At 34.9% G+C, this 18,763-nt stretch overlaps 1 protein-coding gene and 2 pseudogenes across 1 annotated transcript; all 3 read left to right on the forward strand.

The window, feature by feature from the left end:
• The first annotated feature begins 269 nt into the window (after positions 1-269).
• On the forward strand, positions 270-3,201 carry LOC128171082 (uncharacterized; annotated as a pseudogene).
• A 7,160-nt stretch (positions 3,202-10,361) lies between these two features.
• On the forward strand, positions 10,362-11,299 carry LOC128171114 (uncharacterized; annotated as a pseudogene).
• Positions 11,300-11,854: 555 nt separating this feature from the next.
• On the forward strand, positions 11,855-15,976 carry LOC128171095 (uncharacterized). The gene is made up of 7 exons (XM_052836849.1): positions 11,855-12,022; positions 12,899-13,074; positions 13,270-13,415; positions 13,760-13,979; positions 14,105-14,301; positions 14,594-14,662; positions 15,031-15,976. The coding sequence occupies exons 3-7, from the start codon at positions 13,281-13,283 to the stop codon at positions 15,673-15,675; spliced, it is 1,266 nt and encodes a 421-aa protein (XP_052692809.1). The 5' UTR covers positions 11,855-12,022; positions 12,899-13,074; positions 13,270-13,280; the 3' UTR covers positions 15,676-15,976.
• Positions 15,977-18,763: the final 2,787 nt, after the last annotated feature.

Genomic DNA, 18,763 nt, shown 5'->3' on the forward strand with positions numbered 1-18,763 from the left:
TCATAAGGTCTTTTCATATCTATTGACAATTATATTGTATTTTTTAAAATTACACTAAAGGGGAAAAATTGTTTATTAAAAAAAGAAGAGAATTTTTGTTTTTTTCTAAATTTTTCAAACTGTTTTTTCACTCAATTAGGTTATTTTTGTTCAGTCTCTGTTTTAAAACAAGTTTTTGAATTTTAGATATTTCTTGTATTTCTCAAAATTAGTTCAGGCTTTGAAATTACTAAAGTAAGAACTGATTACTTGTGATCACCAGCATGCAGTCAACCATGCAGTCAATAATGGACAAATCATTGACTTACCATCAATATGATCAACAAGATGTATTCTAATCCAATCAACGTTGGATATATTAGTGAGGGGGTGAGTGCACAGCGTGCATTTCAGCAACCATTAGTAGGTCCAGTGTCTACAGGCCAACTTTCCCTGCAGACAGGTGCAGTGCTACATGGTCATAATGCCCCTCCAGGATTCACCCAACATTACAATGGAATCCCTGCACCATGTGGAACACCATATTCAGCTCAATACCCTCCACAAAGTGCTATTCTAAATTCATCAGGGGTAACGCCGAGTGTTTCAATCGGACCAGAAAATAACAACACAAATATGTCAGTTGGATGTTCTTCCATGACACTAGGAGGTTATTTACCGTCGAATGCCAATGGAGTGATGCCAACTGGATATACCGTTTCAAGGGCCACTGGAACAAGTTACACTGATACATTTTCCCAGGCACAGGGTGGTTCGACTGGTTCCATACCGTCAAGTGTTCAGGGGTTTAAATGATGCCATACCAAACAACATCATGTCTAAGTGGATTTCCTTCCCAGGCACCAAGCAGTTTCCAGTCATTGGTTTCACAGACATCAATACTACCGACCACTAGTGTACCCATACTACAAAGCAGCTACATACCATTCACTGGTCAGAGAACAATTGTCAACATAGTACCATCTACTACCAATGTACCCATACCACAGGGTGATTATGTACCGTTTAATGGTCAGGATACAAATGACAATATTGTACTACTTACAAACAATACATCCATACCACAGGGTGGTTACGTACCAATTAGTGGTCAAGATACAAATGTAAATATTGTACCATCTACCAACAGTGTACCTATACCACAGGGCATCTATATACCGATGAACAGTCATAGTACGAATCTCAACATGGTACTAACTGCATATACCAACAGTACTCCTATACCACAGGGCGGTTAATTACCGATTAGTGGTCAGAGTACAAACGTCAATAATGTACCACCTACAAACAACACATCCATACCACAGAGTGGTTACATACCAATTAGTGGTCAAGATACAAATGTCAGCATTGCACCACTTACCAACCTTGCAGCTCTACAATATGGCGGTGTCATACCATTCAGTGGTCAAGGTACAAAATCAAACCTGGTAACAGCCACTACACCACAAGCTGGTTACATTTTATGTACTGGTCAAGGTGTTGATCTCAAGGTTATGTCACAAACATTGTATCCACCAGTTCAATCAACACAGAACTCAAATACTTCCAACCAGTATCCGCCGTGTACACCAAATCATGTTGTGCAATACAGCACTAAACAACAGGTACTGACACACAATCATATTCAACCACCACCAGGTTTCCAGCAACTGCAGCCACAACAAGGTTCACAAACACCCAGTCAGTTTCTTCAATGCACACAACAGCAGACTGTACAATACAATCAACAGCTTAACATGCAACCATTGAGAACACAATTTCAACCTACACAGCAGGTTAACTCTCAACATATAACAACACAAGATCAGCTCACACAACAGGTACATGCTCCGACATTGGCAACGCAAAATCAGTTGACACAACAGGTTTATACTCAGGCATTGCCAACACCCATCAGCATTCAGCAGCAACAACAACACAACTTACAGACACTACTCAATCAGAAGACCACTCCAACACAGCAGTACACCATTCAACAATTGCAAAATGCAAGTCATCTTGGTCAAGTACATCAACAAACTCAAATGCGAGATGTACCATGTCAAATACTGCAAAATGTACCATGCCAAAATACATGTATGGCACCAGCTCTGATGCAGCATCTGACCCCAGGCCTAACAGATCAAGTCAGTCCGACTCTGTTAAATGGCAGTAACATACCTCCCCCTGGAGCAGGTTTGACAGTTACGGATAGCATTCAGTACCAAGTCAATCCGGCAAAGTTGCAAGGTGTGATTATGAACCACTAATGGCTTCAGCCAGTACTGAATCTATTACTGGAAATGTGGAGAAGATTTCCAAGATGCAGATGTTTTTGCTACAATTCTGAGTCGGTCCAGACAGTGGGCGCTTTAAAACCGCTAACTGTTGAGGTATCTGACCAGAGTTCTTCTTCATTGTCTGGCAATATTCTTGAAACAGTCAAAGCAAGCATTTGTTCTGACCATGCACGGATAACACAGCCCTATGGATCTAAGCAAACACTAATGTTATTGCAGCAGTGCCAACAACCACATTTGCAAAGTGTGCATGCACCACTTCTTGCACTTCAATTGCCTTCTCAACAAAATATGGAACAACAACCTCACCAGCAAATCATGTCACTATCACCACAACAACAGTTTGCAGTTGGCTCACAAGAGCAGCACCTTTATATGGTGTCACTGAATACTATGGAGAAACAACATGCATCAGTGTTATCTGCACAACATTTGTCAACCCAGCAGTTAGCATTAGGTAACATTGACGCAAGAAGTAGCGGAAGACAAGAAGTTTGTGGTGAAGATGATAGGAAAGGTGTTTGCAATGAACATGAAATGTCAGATCTTGCTGAGGCACTGACTGATGGAAGAGAGCAGCCAGAGGTGTTTGATACACAAGAACATGACGCTTTGCTGCGGACAGTCAAGAGACACTATGTTGAGGTCTACCAACGGCTGCCACCCTGAAGAATTATGTCGACTCTTTGGTCACAGACATGCAGACCATCACAAAAAGAATGGAAGCAATTGATATTGAGCAGAATCATCTGAAATATGACTGCTAGTGAGAAATAACTGTAAATTTGTTAATAACTTAGTATAATTCATTAAGCAGAATGTTACATGTATCAAGACATTTGCAGCTGCTGATAAATTTATGTTATTGACAAACCAGTATGAACAACAATTAAATCCTCATAAGAATAACTTAAATATGTAGATCTGACAATCATTATTTTTTAGTAAACATTGTTTCCAAGCCAATTTTCCTATTAGAAACTTGTAATTACATGTATTAGTTATGTAATATTTGCTAGTAGTTTTCATAGTTAAGTATAAACAAAATATCGGTACAATGTGCATTTTGTTTCAATATGTAAGATATATGCATTATGTTCTGAACAAGTCAGTAGAATGTTATATGCTTGTCATTTGCACTACTGATGTTCAATATACTTAGATTATCATAGTACCTGTTACTGTATGTTATTCATGTACATGTACCTTGTATTTCAGTCGATGAAGAAGTTGAGTTCCAAGATCAGGGTCACGTCACATTTATAGTTTATCATTAACAGTATACTTTGTCATGCAGCATCTTATAGTTAACATTCCCTGTCCATGTTTTCTTATTTTTGGTTGTTTATATTTTGATACAGTGTGTAGTTGAAAGAAGCATTCCTTTTCATGTAAAACTAGTTAGTTTTGTTATTTATTATACAAGAAATAATTTGTTAGTCAAGAAAGGGTGATTGTCATAATTAGATTTAATCCATTTTGTGCTTTGAATACCGGGTAATTGGTATTTGATAGCTCTCTGTTACTGTTAAGTTAGTAAATCTACCGGTATATATAGGAAACATCAGCTACTGCTTCAACATCCTCAAAGGCTTGTATAGACATACATACAAACAATTCCGGATTCTGATATAATGCAACAGAAGACCATTTCCAAGTTACAGAAAAGTCAGCTAAATCAACAGGACTTTTCCGAAGTTCATGACGGAGCAGAATGTTCTGCGGATCATGAGACGGCGGACTAAGAATGTTGGTAGTTTTTTTTTTAAATAATTCCTCCAAAACATGTTTAGAGAAATTTTAGCATAAATTTCAGTATCTTGTATTGTCAACCTTTTTAAAAAAAAGATTACCTACTGTAGTATATATACCCACATCTTTTTGTTTTAAAACGGGGAGGAGTGTAGTGTAAACCCATTGTATTCTTGTATGTGTATTGTTATGCATGACCTCTGACCCTGGTCCACCCCAACCTTACCTGGTCCAACCTACTGGAGCTCCAGTTCCGATTCTGCTGTATACGACACTACACCTGTTTCCTTGTATATTGTGATTATTGTCTGTTGTCTGCCGCATATCGTCAGGTAAGACACCAGATATTTGTACTATATGTTTTGTAGTTTCTCGGATACACAACAGAACCCAAGTATTTTGGTTAAAGTTTGACATAATCGTAAACAGTATTGACCCCTTCCTCGATCTCGTTACATATTCAAGCGAGTTAAGACATCGTGAATGAGTTGTATTATTTATCAACGAGTGTATTCAGTCATTTATATGTATTAAAAAGTGTGTGAAACATTAGAGTATGTGACGAAAAACTTGTGCGCAAGCTGTTCTACTGTAACTTAAAGCTGAACACCGCTCGTAAATAGGCATTGTCCGCCATATTTCTTTCCAATTCGCCTTTCATTCCAGAACCCCTATATAAGCCTTTTGTTAGTTAACGGTCGAACGCATTTCGATGTTCGGGTTTCACCTGTGTAGGTGCTACCCACGCTTTGCCGTCGTAAATAAAGTCCTCGAACACGCTGACCGAGTACTCGCGTACCATTTCGCAATTAGTGAAGAAAGACTCCAAGTAAAAAATGGCATCAATTGCACAGGTTAGTGCTATGCAACAAATACAGCAAAATGCCATAAATGCAGTAAAAATATAAGCAAACTAGCACAGCCATTCTCCAGAAATGGTTCCAATTATGATATAATGTTGTCGCCAGCATTCATCACAAAATTATTATTTGCCGTTTAATGTATTTGGCTGATACTTTTCTCAGGAGATATCTACAGTAAAAATTACAAATTTTGATACCAAACAATATGCATTTGAAGTGTCAAATGATGTCAAATTATTTCAATAAAAAATCGGTTTGTGTATTTTTCAGCATGTCGCACGTGAATATTTCACTTTTACTACAATACTAAATAGCATTACGGTGATGAAAGAGACAATTTAAACTCATTTTTTATTTCAGCATCACATAGCGTGTTTTGTCACTAAACACCTGTTGATAAAAATCTTTTCTTTCTTTTTTCCCCCCGATTTATATATTGTCGCTGAAACAGTCCTGATTTCCGTAACACGTGTTTGACTTAAAAGTAAGCGATGATATTCAAAACAATATCTATTGATATTATAGTAATTAAATGTCATAGGCATATTAAAAGAAAAATATATACAATTTACAGTCGAAAATCTATGTGATTTTTTCATCATCGATTATAAAATTGAAAATTGAGTTTGACACATTTCAAGGCCTGACTTCCGTAACGCCATATTCAACTAAATTCATGGCATTTGAAAAACTTATTCATGATGCCTTTGGAGTATACAGTGTTCCAAAGCTATCTATCATCATCTGTAGAAAAATAATGTAATAGCATGGTACAGTGAGAGTAAAATTTACTAAAACCCCTGACCGGCGTAACGTATGACATCCGTAACAGTATTTTCAATCAGTGATATATGGCTCGATTTTCCATCGATAATAATTTGGATTGTTAAGCGAAACAGAACATGAGTTTAGAAAGTAAAGGAACTTTGATATTCTTAACTGAAGCAATTAATATTCTGATTCAAAGTGCATTTTTAAGAAAAATATGATGAGAGTGTACTAAACTATTGAAAAAATATGAATCATTATGTGTGGATTTATCTGTTTTAGTTTATCATTTGACAATATTTTCTAAATATTTGCTGCAGCGTTACGGATATCAGGGGGAAAAACAGATTTGGCATCTGTTCATTCCAGTGCTTCTTATGTATATTTTCCACGACGGATAATCTATTCTTATGTTTTAAAATCAACAAAGTGGTCATTTTTTATGTAATATTAGCATAATATGCTATTTAAAGTTTACTCTATTGAAATATAGTGCATCAAGCTTATTGTTTTCTACAACATGTGATTTGATAAAAAAAAATATCAGGTGACCAAAATATATTTGGCTTTTCAACGTTACATTAATATGCATGCATGTTTATATCGAAATGGTATGATTCCCGGATCAGAATATTTGATAAATACTCTGTTCATGATTTTTTTTTAAACATGATTAGTTACGGATGTCAGTATTTTAAAGAACTAATACCCGAAACTAAAACTAGTAAGAGTTTATATATACTTGCGAAAAACAGACCTTATTTAGTTGACTTATTAGTAACAATACATATACATATGTATATATTTGCATTAATGCATTATATGCGTATATACATTAATGCAAAGCAGGCAAACATGGAGAAACATAAGTGAAAATCCGAAAAAGGTGAGATGTGGATTCAGTCAACCCATATTTAAAGGGGATAAGACCCCACTTCCTCCACATAAAAAAGGAAGTTTAGGAAGATATAACCATTAAATTTCATGACTATTTAAAACATCATAGGAGTAGGTATTTGTGAAATGATAATCTCTGACATCCGTAACGAACCATCCAAGCTTTTTATCAAATATAAAAAGACAACTGATTTATATGTTTGACTTTTTACCGGTATATTTCATAATTGTGTTTGGGACATCAATCAGAGCATGCAATTTTAATACAATTAGGTATTTCACTATTTTAGACAGATATTTCATGTCAACATTTTTAAATCTATGTAATGTTGATTACATACTAATTAAAGGAAAGAAATTTCATAAAAAGCGTGATTATTAAGTTAAAAATGTATTTTCTACAATGAATAACCTGTATTTGATTTTTATTCTCTAATATTTGGTTGTAAAATGTATTGGAAAAAATAATTCTCCATGAAAAAGGTCATTTGCTAACTTCCGTAACTTTGGGTCATTATCTTTAAAAATCCTTCTGACATCAATTTGTGATGTACAATTTCTCAACATCTCTATATTAATGTTCTGTTGTTTCAATATTTTAATTAAAATCATTGAACATATGAAATTGTTCCTAGTTTACATTTGAATTTGAATGAAAGATGATGCATTATTTTCTTTTTTATTGTTGAAAATAAAGATTTTCTTAAAATAAAGATATTTTTGAAAATATGTTCCCCTTAAATTTAAATTCTTCATGATTCTGTCAAATATGTCATTCGTATTCAATATGATATCAAACAAAGTGGCTAGTGATGTTTACTGTTATTGTACAGGCCGAGGATTAGTTGCATTAATTCACTTCTGACTTCCGTAACAGGGTTTTTAATATGGTCTTCAAAATCAAATATTTCGTGAACGAAGAAATTTTGGTGAGTCAAATTTCATAATTATATCGGCGAATAGTTGTACTTCAATATTATTACAATTAAAACACGAATATCAAAAGTTCAATTTTTCACTGAAAGCAATCCCATATTTGGAACCATTTCTGGAGAATGGCTGAGCAATGCAAGATAACCGACACATGTACACATTCGACTACAATGGTCAGGGTCAACAAAGTGCTTGAAAGACAAGCGATATGATTGCATTCACTAGGGAGCATTCATTATTTTATTTGCAAAATGAAAGTACAAAATGTAGGAGCGGATCTACTTTTCTTTATTATACATTATATGAACATATCATCATGCAGGGCGTTTTCAAATTTTTGGTGAATAATATGCTTAGTATTTTTTACATGATGAAAGACAATACTGATAAAACCTGACACACATGCATTTTTTGAGGATGCAAGAAATATTTTAATTCTTTCCACATTTATGTACAACTGATAATGTATTGTTTTGAATATAATTTCATTTTCACAGTTATCATTAATTTATAACAAAAGAATTAAAATGCAAGAACATGCAGATTTACAATTTTTGGAAAAGACACATGCATTATTAAACATCAATGATTATGTATGTTTTTATTGTTTATGCATATAGCAATTAGATGCAATGTACATTGAGAAATTGTTATGGTTTGATACACATTTTTATAAGGTATATCATGACATATTAATAAGGTTTATTGTTATCATAACAATGAGTATAACTTCTCACAGTCTAGCTACTAAATTTCACACTGATTTCTCTCTCTCTCTCTCTCTCTCTCTCTCTCTCTCTCTCTCTCTCTCTCTCTCACACACACACACACACACACACACACACGCACACACCACGCACTTTCTCATTCAGATGTATGTATAAAGAATAATCAAAATACTGATACACAATTTATAACAAGAGGCCCATGGGCCTTATCGTTCACCTAAGTAACTGCAGTGTGGCTTTTTATAAATTCTAAAAAAAAAAATTATTACAAAATTGTTGCAAAACATACAGTGAAATAAATGAACAAATCTTAAATACAAAATAAATAATTGGTCGAAGTTACACCACCCAACCCTACATAGTTATTAGAGCCCTACTTTAACACCAGAACCCATGACCCAGGGGCCATGAAATTCATAATTTTGGAAAAGGGACTCTTCCTCATCATAACTATCTACTGTACTTATTCATCGGATTAATACCCTGGAGCAGAGGAGAAGATTTTCAAAGAATTACTGCATTCATTAAGAGCCCCACTCTAACACCAGAACCCCTTACCCAGGGGCCATTAAATTCACAATTCTGGAAGAGTGACTCTTCCTCATCATAAAAATATACTAATTAGTTCATATGCAGAAAATTTCGGAGCAAAGGAGAAGATTTTTAAATAACTACTGCATTCACTTAGAGCCCCCCACCCCTGCCCCACCCCCAAAGCAAGAACCCCGACCCAGGGGCCATGAAAATCACAAATTTGAAAGAGGGACTCTTTCTCATCATAACTAGGTACTTAATTTATGGGCATAATACCCAGAAGCTGAGCAGAAGATTTTAAAAGCATTTATGTATTTTCCGTAAATAATCATTAGAGCCCCACCCTAACACCAGAGCTCCTGACCTTCGGGCCATGAAATTAACAATTTTGAAAGCAGCATTCTTTCATATCATAACTACAGTACCAATCAGACCCAACCTTACAGAAAATAAACCCCAACTAAAACCTTGGTTTACTCTGGGTTTACTAAAGTGAACCCAGAGTAAACACAAACTGAAGTAAACCCAGAGTGGAAACGGAGAGTAAACCCTAATCAGAAGTATACTCCTGAAAGCAGACACTACATGTGTATTCGGAATATACAAGGGGCAGGTATTACAGGCAGTAAGATGGTAAGAAAAAAGATGGGTCTGCATTTCTTAATCCAATGTAACTCCTGCGTAAACCCAAAGTAAACCCTGAGTGGACCCAACTTTTCAAAATTAAACTCAGAGTAAACCCCAAAAGTTATCCCAGGGTTTAGTTTAGGTTTACTCTGGTGTTAGCTAGGTTGGGTCTGATCGGTACGGTATGTACTTAGTTTATGGGCCTGGGGTAGAGGAGAAGATTTGTAAAGAATCAATGCATTTTCACTACATAAGCATCAGAGCCCCACTCCAGCGCCAGAACCCCTGACTCTGGGGCCATGAATTTAACCATTTAGGTAGAGAGCTCAATGCTTATTACAATCTTGCCAGCAGTTTGACTGTTTGATGTCAAGGAATAAAGAATACTTTTTAAAAGATTGCATTAATTTTGATGGTTAAAGCCCCATCCTTCAGGCCCCGGGGGGGGGGGGGGGGGGGGCAGAGGCCATAAATTTCACAATTTTTACTCCACTTTTTCCAAAGATGCTATAAGCCAAATTTGGTTGAAATTAATTCAGTGGTTCCAGAGAAGAAGCTAAAAATGTTAAAAAGTTAACGACTGACGACCAACAAATGACGTACAACGACGGACAAAAACAAATAGCAATAGGTCACCTGAGTGACTCAGGTGACCTTAAAAAAAGTATCAAAGAAATTGCAGCATGTAATATATGCCCATCTTTCACAATCAAAAGATTCTAATCTGATCCCTACAAGACAAGCAGAGCATTGAGCATCATAAACCATTCACTTGAGATATACGTGTACTACATAAACATGTACTACATACAGTGTATACATAAATAAGCAAGGACAATTTTTGTCTCTCTGATCATGAAAAACAAACACACTGAATGAAAAAAAAACATTGAACTTGCATCTAATTATATATTATTGACTATTTGTTAAACTTTTGTAGAGGTGTTGTCCCTGTGAAAATAGAGGCAAATGTAAAAGCTGTGTCTGCAAAATAAGAGGCTGTAACAACTGCATGAACCCACTGTGTCAATTCAAGACAAATGCTACAGTAAGTATTGTACTTGTAAATGTACATGTATTTTCGAGGAGCGTTGTTCATAATTACAGGTGTTCACCCTTCCATTACAATTAAGTCCTTCTGGATTGGAAGGAATAATGTTTGAGTTCTTTCACTTCTTTTTCTTGTTGTATCACTAGGTTCGATTTAATCCATACGCAGGGAGGAGTGCAAGGAATGTGAGAGCTGATAATCAGCCCAGTGTAAATGACACGATGGTAGCTCAAGCTAGACCTGAAAATGTATCAGATGAGTTGGAATGCATTAATCTAATGGTAATTATTCAAATATATATATTTCGAGGTACTGGCATAAACGTTTAAAACATAGCAATTTGCATTTTATTGATAACAATATTATATAATTTTAGGCTGCAGTTGACAACATGTCTCAGGATCAAATGAGAGCTGTCCTGAAGGCGTCCATTGCAGCTGGTCCAGAGTATATGCAACGGTTTGTGATGGGACAGCAACAGGCTACTGGACAGGTTTCTGGTAGTTCCAATTCAAATGTGCCATGGTGTTTATGTGGAGTTTGTCATATTTTTGATGATCCTCGCATGAACATCTGCTGCAGGCAATCTCCATGCATTACCTCAAAGCCTGAATTTCGCAATTTGTGCTTGAGACATGATGTGCTGGAGGTTGCAAACATATTGAATTGGAGCTACAGAACTAACCAGGACCCTTGTTTTTCTATGTCCACATTTAGAAATCAAGCATACAGAAATTTCATTTTGTGGCAACATGAACGTCTTGGTGCAGGAAGACGCATTCCTGTCGTACAATGCGTCAGAGGTTCCCAGAGCCTAATGGGCAGTACACTAGGTATCACTCGGCACATTCAGACTCTGATTAATTCCATGATAAAATAATGCAAAAGATTGTATACAATATATATATTTCTCTATATTTACTTAATATAATTATTTATTTCACACAAGTTTGAATTCTAATTAGCTTTTCACTGTTCATAATGATTGTTATAACTATAAACTCATTTCTTTAACTAAATCCAAAATAAAGATGCATATTTACCTGTTTTTTCCTGCTTTCCATAAATGCTAAAAGAAACTTTGATCCTGGATTTTGCGTCCAAGATAAATTAGGCTGAGAAGACCTCAAACTCAGCTCCTTCTCACTTTTCATGTAACTGGACAAAGGCTTCCCAGATGTTTCCCTCATGCAGGCTACTATCAAATCTGCAACATGCAAATCAAAATACTCATGAATAATAAATATTTCATGAAAATTAGAAAAGAATTCATATTCTTCAATAATATTGGATTATACTGGTATGCAGATTCTTCTTATGCATTTTTATCTACTGTAGAAGCAGAAATATTTCTTGAGGATTTAATTTTGTTATTTCGTTGATAGTACTATTCAACGTCCATGACGAATTTTAAATCCAATGGTTTTCGCCGACGTCATTACTCGCTAGGTGGCGCGCGTGCACTAGAGGTTATAGAAAAATTAAAATGGCGGACAAATATAAACAGTGGTCGGTGCAACGTCTAAAATGCGAGCTTGCTCAAAGAGGTGCCGCATGTGGGGGAAGGAAGATCAATCTGATCGAAAGGTAGGTATCTAATATAGAAATAAAGACATAGTTTTCATTCACGGAAATTATGAGATCGTTTATAAAGTGTACATTTAATCGTCGTTTTACAGCACAAGACTTGGCAGTTTAGAACGTAACTATAGCTGTTTCAAAAAATAAAACTGGTTTCAAGGCAAATATGTACACACTGATTAGCTGAAAAGTCAGACAAATCTTGTTGATTTCAAAGAGCCATGGTTGAGAAACAGGCCTACGTCACATTACTGTTTGATACAAGTACCCAAAGTCCAAGCTCTTTTTTTAAATATTTTCATCTGACACTGTATATATATATATATATATAAACAATATCTACGAGCTTCGTGAGCTTAGCGAATTCGTTTGCAAAGCTCATGAATGCTTGAAAAAAATGTCTAGTCAATTGTTCTACAACAATAGGAATTCACCAAAATCGATCTTAAAATGTAGTCCAGTGAAACATTTTTCACGTGTCTTTTATTTATATACAATTATTTGATATATAGTTTAATCATCATATCTGTATTTTGAACTGTTGAATTGAAACATACCTCATCATAAAGACATTGTATCATCAATAAATTATTAAACTGTTCAATAATTTACACTTGATAAAGCATTTTAAAGGCACTATAGGAACTACAGTAATGTAACATTAGCCGAGTACTATTAGAGTCCAAATTATCCTGGTCTTTTTTTTTCACTGATTTTCAAATTTTACTTGCCAGTAAAACCTGCCCAGTAACATTAATAATAATTATAATTGCTTTAATAGACCAGGAAAACGTCAGATCTTTGGGAATATATTTTGTCATTGTACATGTTTACACATGTGCATCAAGGTCTATGGATTGTATAACTCTTCGGATATTTCAGGCTTGAATCGTATGACAGAAATAAGAATTTCAGAGAAGATCCCATCATAATTCCAGAGCCATTAGATGTATTCTGGCCTATAACTGGCTTCCAGCAACTCAGACCAGAACACAGGAAGTCAATGCCACAGTTAACATATCACCAGATTGAACAATACTTTCTGTATAGAATGGCAGGTAAATATGTAAATCAAGATTTAACTGAAATGTTTCTAATTATTAGTGATATCTTAAACTAGAATGCAATGTATTTCTGATTTTGCATGTACATGTACAGGCTTACAACATTATAACAACATACATTTGATCACCTTTTGAATTTAAAAAAACATTCTCTAGGAAAATTTTCCAATTTTGATTTTCATTTTGTAGAAGACAAATAGATGACATCTGACCTTAAAGCCTTGGAAAAGGGCAAGGACCTTCTAAATGGAGAGAGAATTTTTGCATGCAGCATGTCATCAGATGATGCACATATTTATTTATCTGGAATAGTGGGTGCAGCAATGAAACAAAAGGTTTGGATCAACAATTTTGATGCTATTTAAATAGACATGATACAATAACAGGTTGATGTAATTGCTTATAAATATATAAAACCTTGCAAACGTTTCTGAATTATTCATGAATTTATTGTGCTAACTTTGACAATACATGTAAAATTAACAAAATTGACCACATGATATCAGATGGTAAACTACCTCAGTGTCATATTAAATTTAGCTTGATAGTAATCATTTATGTCCTGATGATTTTGTAAGATTATTGACTGATTTTCTATACATAATGGCCATAAAAACATTTTTTAGAAATGATCATGCATGACCTTACTTTTTAAATCCTTTTTTTCATATTTCAATAGTTATCCTACAATTTTAAAATTGGAATTGACAAAAGAACAGGAGATCCTCTGAATTCCCATTGTGAATGCCCTGCAGGCAAGAGGCCTCATGGAACATGTAAGCATGTTGCTGCTGTTTTTCTTATGGTGGAGAGCTTTGTGGAAAAGGGAAATTTAGCAGTCAGGAAAGGTTGTACAGACAATCTGCAAAGCTTTCATGTGCCAAAGAAAATATATGATGGTGTGTATTACATATTTTATATACTTTTGAATAGTTAATTTTTACATGAAATCATGGCTCATTAATATGCATTATGATGCCATGAATGGCTCTGTATATGTATAATAAAGTGTAGTACTTTATAGGTAAACCACTGGCAGCAGATAGAATCCCTTGGAAAAGGAAGCACACCGATGAAATGCTGGAGGATCCAAGGAAAGACAAGTACATGAAATTCTCATCAGGCTACTCCAGTTACATTTATAACTGTATGGTGAACTTCTGTTCCCAGTCCTCTACCAACATATCATTGAGATATTTAACTCCTTCAACCAGTCTTCAGGTAATTTTTATGGCACTATTTCACAAAAATTAAATTCACTGTAGTAGTTGTACAATAGCTTAATAAGTAATGTAATAGGAAAGCAGGAATAAGCATATACATAAATTGAAAACATATGTAGCCCGGGAAACGAACCCTGGACCCTGCAACTCTAGTCAGGAGCTCTACCACTGAGCTACCCAGGCCAATATCCACGGTTCATATAGCCCCAACTACTACAGTAAAATGGATAGCTAGCTAGTATAATTGTAATACATGTAATGACTTTATCTTTATTTTATACACATTTTAGGTTGCAAGTAGAGACCATGATTACCTTCAACAACCTATAACAGAGCATCTTGTTGACAAAGCAGTTGCTGTAAGTAAACTAATGAACAGAACTTTACAACCTAAATGCATTTATGAGATTGTTTAATTAATTTGTTTGTGATAGAGTCAGGTATATAACATTCCTACAAGCTCTGGCTAGTGGGTTAACCCTTTAGCTCAATCAGTAGGGTGCTGGACTGGCATGCCAGAGGACAAGGGTTCAAACCCCAGCTGAGGCTAAAAGTGTCTCTGTTACATGTTGAAAATCTGAGGTCAAACCAGCATTCAATTTAAATATGGCAGCAAATATAAGAATATCATATACAGGTTCATTGTATCAACAAAAAGCTGCATGTTGATTTAACGTACATGCAGGTAAAAAATGTCCCCCTTTCATTTTATTGTCCTCTTTTTAAGGTCTCTCCAAAAGATGCCAAGGACATAGAGAAATCTACAAGGATGCAAGCCAAGAGTAAAACCTGGTTTGATGAAAGAAAATGGCGAATTACTGCCTCACGTTTTGGTGACATTGTAAAAATGACTTGCCGCAGAGACACTAGAAAATTGTGTTCTAGCATTTATCAACCGAAGTCAATCATTACCTATCCCATCATTCATGGTAGGCAGCATGAAAGTAGAGCAATTTCCATGTTTGAAGAACTGACTCATTTCAAAGTTAAAAAGTGTGGGTTATTTGTGTCTGTCAAATACCCTTTCCTTGGTGCTACACCAGATGGTTTAGTAGAGAATGATGCCATAGTAGAAGTTAAATGCCCATATGGTGGTAGAGATGTTGATATTAAACCAGGGAAGAAATTCCCATTTCTTGTTGAATCAAATGGTAAAATTACATTGAAATCAAGTCATAAATACTATGACCAAATCCAAGGACAACTGTATATTTCAGGTAGAAAACTCTGCTATTTCATTGTTTACACATTTTGTGACATCTTGATCTTGAAACTTGAATATGATGAGGAATATTGTCTTTTTAGTTTATTGCCAAAACTAGAAATTTTCTACAAGAAACATTTCAGACCATATGTTGCTTCTTGTTTGTAATAGGCTTGTATGCTATTTTATTTCATGCACATGTAAGCTTATTTACATATTATGCACACTTCATTGTTGAAGTTGAAGTTTTTGGTGCACTAGATATAGCAGAAAGAAGATAGAATGTACATTTTTTAATGCATTGGCTTGGTGTTTGCATTTTCATTTGAAGTTACATTAAATTAAGTCATTCTCTTTCTGTGAAATGAAACAATCAGTCATACTACTGTTCTGTATCAATATATTGTACAATTAATACTGCTGCTCTGAAAGGGGGGGGGGTGTAGAATTTTTTATCTTTTTGTCTGGCTGTCGGCACATTTTTTCAGACACTATTAATTGCAGATGCTTGAAATTTTAACACTCTTTATTCAATATGCCATATGGTGGGATTCATTTTTTAACAAATTCAATATCAACCTTGAGTTAAATGCTGACTTCACTTATTATGTATATTCATTATGTATTATGGAAAATGTGAGGGAAGAAACTGAAGATGTTGTTCAATCAAAGTTCATTATCTCTTGATCTGTACTAATTATTTGGCATTTGTAATTGTTAATTTCTTTATCTTAATTATACATGTACCAGCAATTGAACAGACTCTTGTTATCTTTATCATGATTTAACAACAACCAATATTTAATGACCAAAAAAATGGTATAAACATTGTGATTTAATATTCATTGCAAAATGACTACATGTATTATGAACAAATGACTAATAATTCAGCATTCTCAAGTAACATTTCTCAAAACAAAGCCAACAGTTGGATAACTTTAAGCATAACCATCTACAATAGGTTTTCTGAAGTTTGACAATGAAAAGCAAACAAATACTATTCTTGAACCAAGAACACATTTACTGGATGGTAGTGGATGACTTAGAATTTTATAGGTCTTGGAGAGGCCAATTACTCTTTCTACGTGAATTCTCTTGGATGCAATTCTCCTGTCTCGAACAACATCTTTTGGCTCAAGTTGCGATTTACCTTTCAGCATGGTAGGAGTATTAACATATACATCCATGGGTGCAAATAAATCTTGCACCATAATTCCACGGTCTGCCATTATACTATCTTTTGGCAGAAACATATTTGATTCCGGTTTGATTATGTTGGAACACTCTATTATCTGTCGATCTGATGCTGAACCACCAAAAGACTCACTTATAAATGAAACTGCACCTCTAGGGGTACAACCGATCATTGTTTTCAGTGTATTACGATGTTTGTAACTTGACCAAGTTATTGATTGGGCGTTTACATCTGATGGCTTTTGAATCGGAATCTCGGTTGCATCCAAAATTACTCTCGTTGTTGGGAACTTCTTCTGAAAATCTTCAGTCATGTTTTTGTCGATTATTTCACGGGAAGGCCAAATGTCAAGTTCCTTGAGCTGAAAGTACATAAAATTTATCCACATGACAATAATTTTGGATACTGTTGATTCACTTATTTCAAACATGAGACTAAGTTCATAATCTTCTTTGGCTTGTCTCAGTTTAATCACTGTCAAGAACAGCTGATCCAAGGGAGAAATAATGGTTGGTTGATTTTTTAGGTCTGAAGCTGCTGGACCAAGACAGTAAAAAAAGAATTGGAAATGATCATAGTTTGAAAAACCTGTGTAATAATTAATAGCTTTAGGATCTGTTCTAATGTTTTCAATAGAAAAACGACCAAGAAGAGTACATTGTACACTTTCATTAGAAACAAGCTCATCTGGGGTCAACTCAATTTCAAGATTTTCAGTCTCATCATTGGAGGATTCAACTATGATTTCATGCTGAACACCCTGATAGTCACAAATGCTTGGTTGCGATGGGATCCTTGTGACAAGTTGGCGCCTTTTAGAAGTTGTAGATGGCACAGCATCCTCCTTAAGTCTAGCTCGCTCACCTGAATAACAAAATGTTGACATATAATGAATGTGCTTGTCAGGCATTCATATGCTCATGAGGAAAACAAAAGAAATCAGGAATTTTGCAAATACTTGTGACTGATTCTTGCACTCAAATTGAGTTTCATTATTCTCAGAATAGTACCCAGGTGTAACTCTCTACTTAGAGTTTAACAAGTATGGAAGAAAAAGAAACTTCATCAGAAAGTATTTTACAATGGCTAATTGGCTATAATAGTACATGTACTTCATTTGATATAAGTTGGCTATAATAGTACATGTACTTCATTTGATATAAGTAGACAAGTATAAAATATAGTCATTGCATGTCAGATAAAACCTGTGAGTGCATCATATAATTAGCAAATAAAGGGGAATCAATGTAACATGCTTACCATAAATTGATAAAGCACTGAATTTTACTTAGAAATTAAAGAAAAAAAACCTGATAAGACTTATCATTGCAGAATCTTCTTTGTGATGTATCTTCAGCACACCTGAAACAAAAACATGCAACCACAAAGCATCATTTTCTTAAAATTAATTGATGATGAAAAAACAAGTTAAACAATAAGTTTTTTTAAATGATTATACTTTTGAAGTACATGTACAGATTACATATAAATCAATTCCATTCACAGTGAGTGAGTGTGCATTTTACATTGGGACATAGGAGCTTTCCATGTAAGAGGACTTGACAAGAGTATTAGGCTACTGTACATGTACTTCCCGATAATCAAAATAAATTTAATTGTTAATTAAAAATACAAAATCCAAGATTCCTCTGACAATAGATAGTGGTATAATTGCAATGCTCTTACTATTGAAATCAGTTTAACATGTTTAATAGGCACTGGGATGTAGTGCGATGTTTTTCTGAGGAATTTCGGATTAAATGAATGCACGTATCTAATTATGTATTGAAATGTAGCAAAAAGATAAGAAAATGTGAAACCTTAAACATAAACGAAATTAAATCACTGAAATTTTTACTAACCTAATAAAGTGCTCTTGTAGTCCGACGACACAAAGTGAGCCTTGCATACAACATCATTAGGTCCGGGTTTCCAAAGTTGTTTTGTTTTTGGATCAGTGCGTTTTATCGCAATTCTCCACTTTTTTGAGTAAATTTTGTCATGTGGAAACTTGTGTCCACCATATCCCGTGCACCCAGGCACACAGCAATACTGAGGCAT

This window comes from Crassostrea angulata, chromosome 2, assembly GCF_025612915.1.
Source record: "Crassostrea angulata isolate pt1a10 chromosome 2, ASM2561291v2, whole genome shotgun sequence".
NCBI classification, from domain to species: Eukaryota; Metazoa; Mollusca; class Bivalvia; order Ostreida; family Ostreidae; genus Magallana; species Magallana angulata.

Coding starts and splice junctions, on each gene's coding strand:
- LOC128171095 (XM_052836849.1), top strand. CDS start 13,281: ATGACATCTGACCTTAAAGCCTTGGAAAAGGGCAAGGACCTTCTAAAT. Junction 13,980..14,104: donor GCCAAAGAAAATATATGATG/GTGTGTATTACA, acceptor AGTACTTTATAG/GTAAACCACTGGCAGCAGAT. Junction 14,663..15,030: donor TTGTTGACAAAGCAGTTGCT/GTAAGTAAACTA, acceptor CCTCTTTTTAAG/GTCTCTCCAAAAGATGCCAA.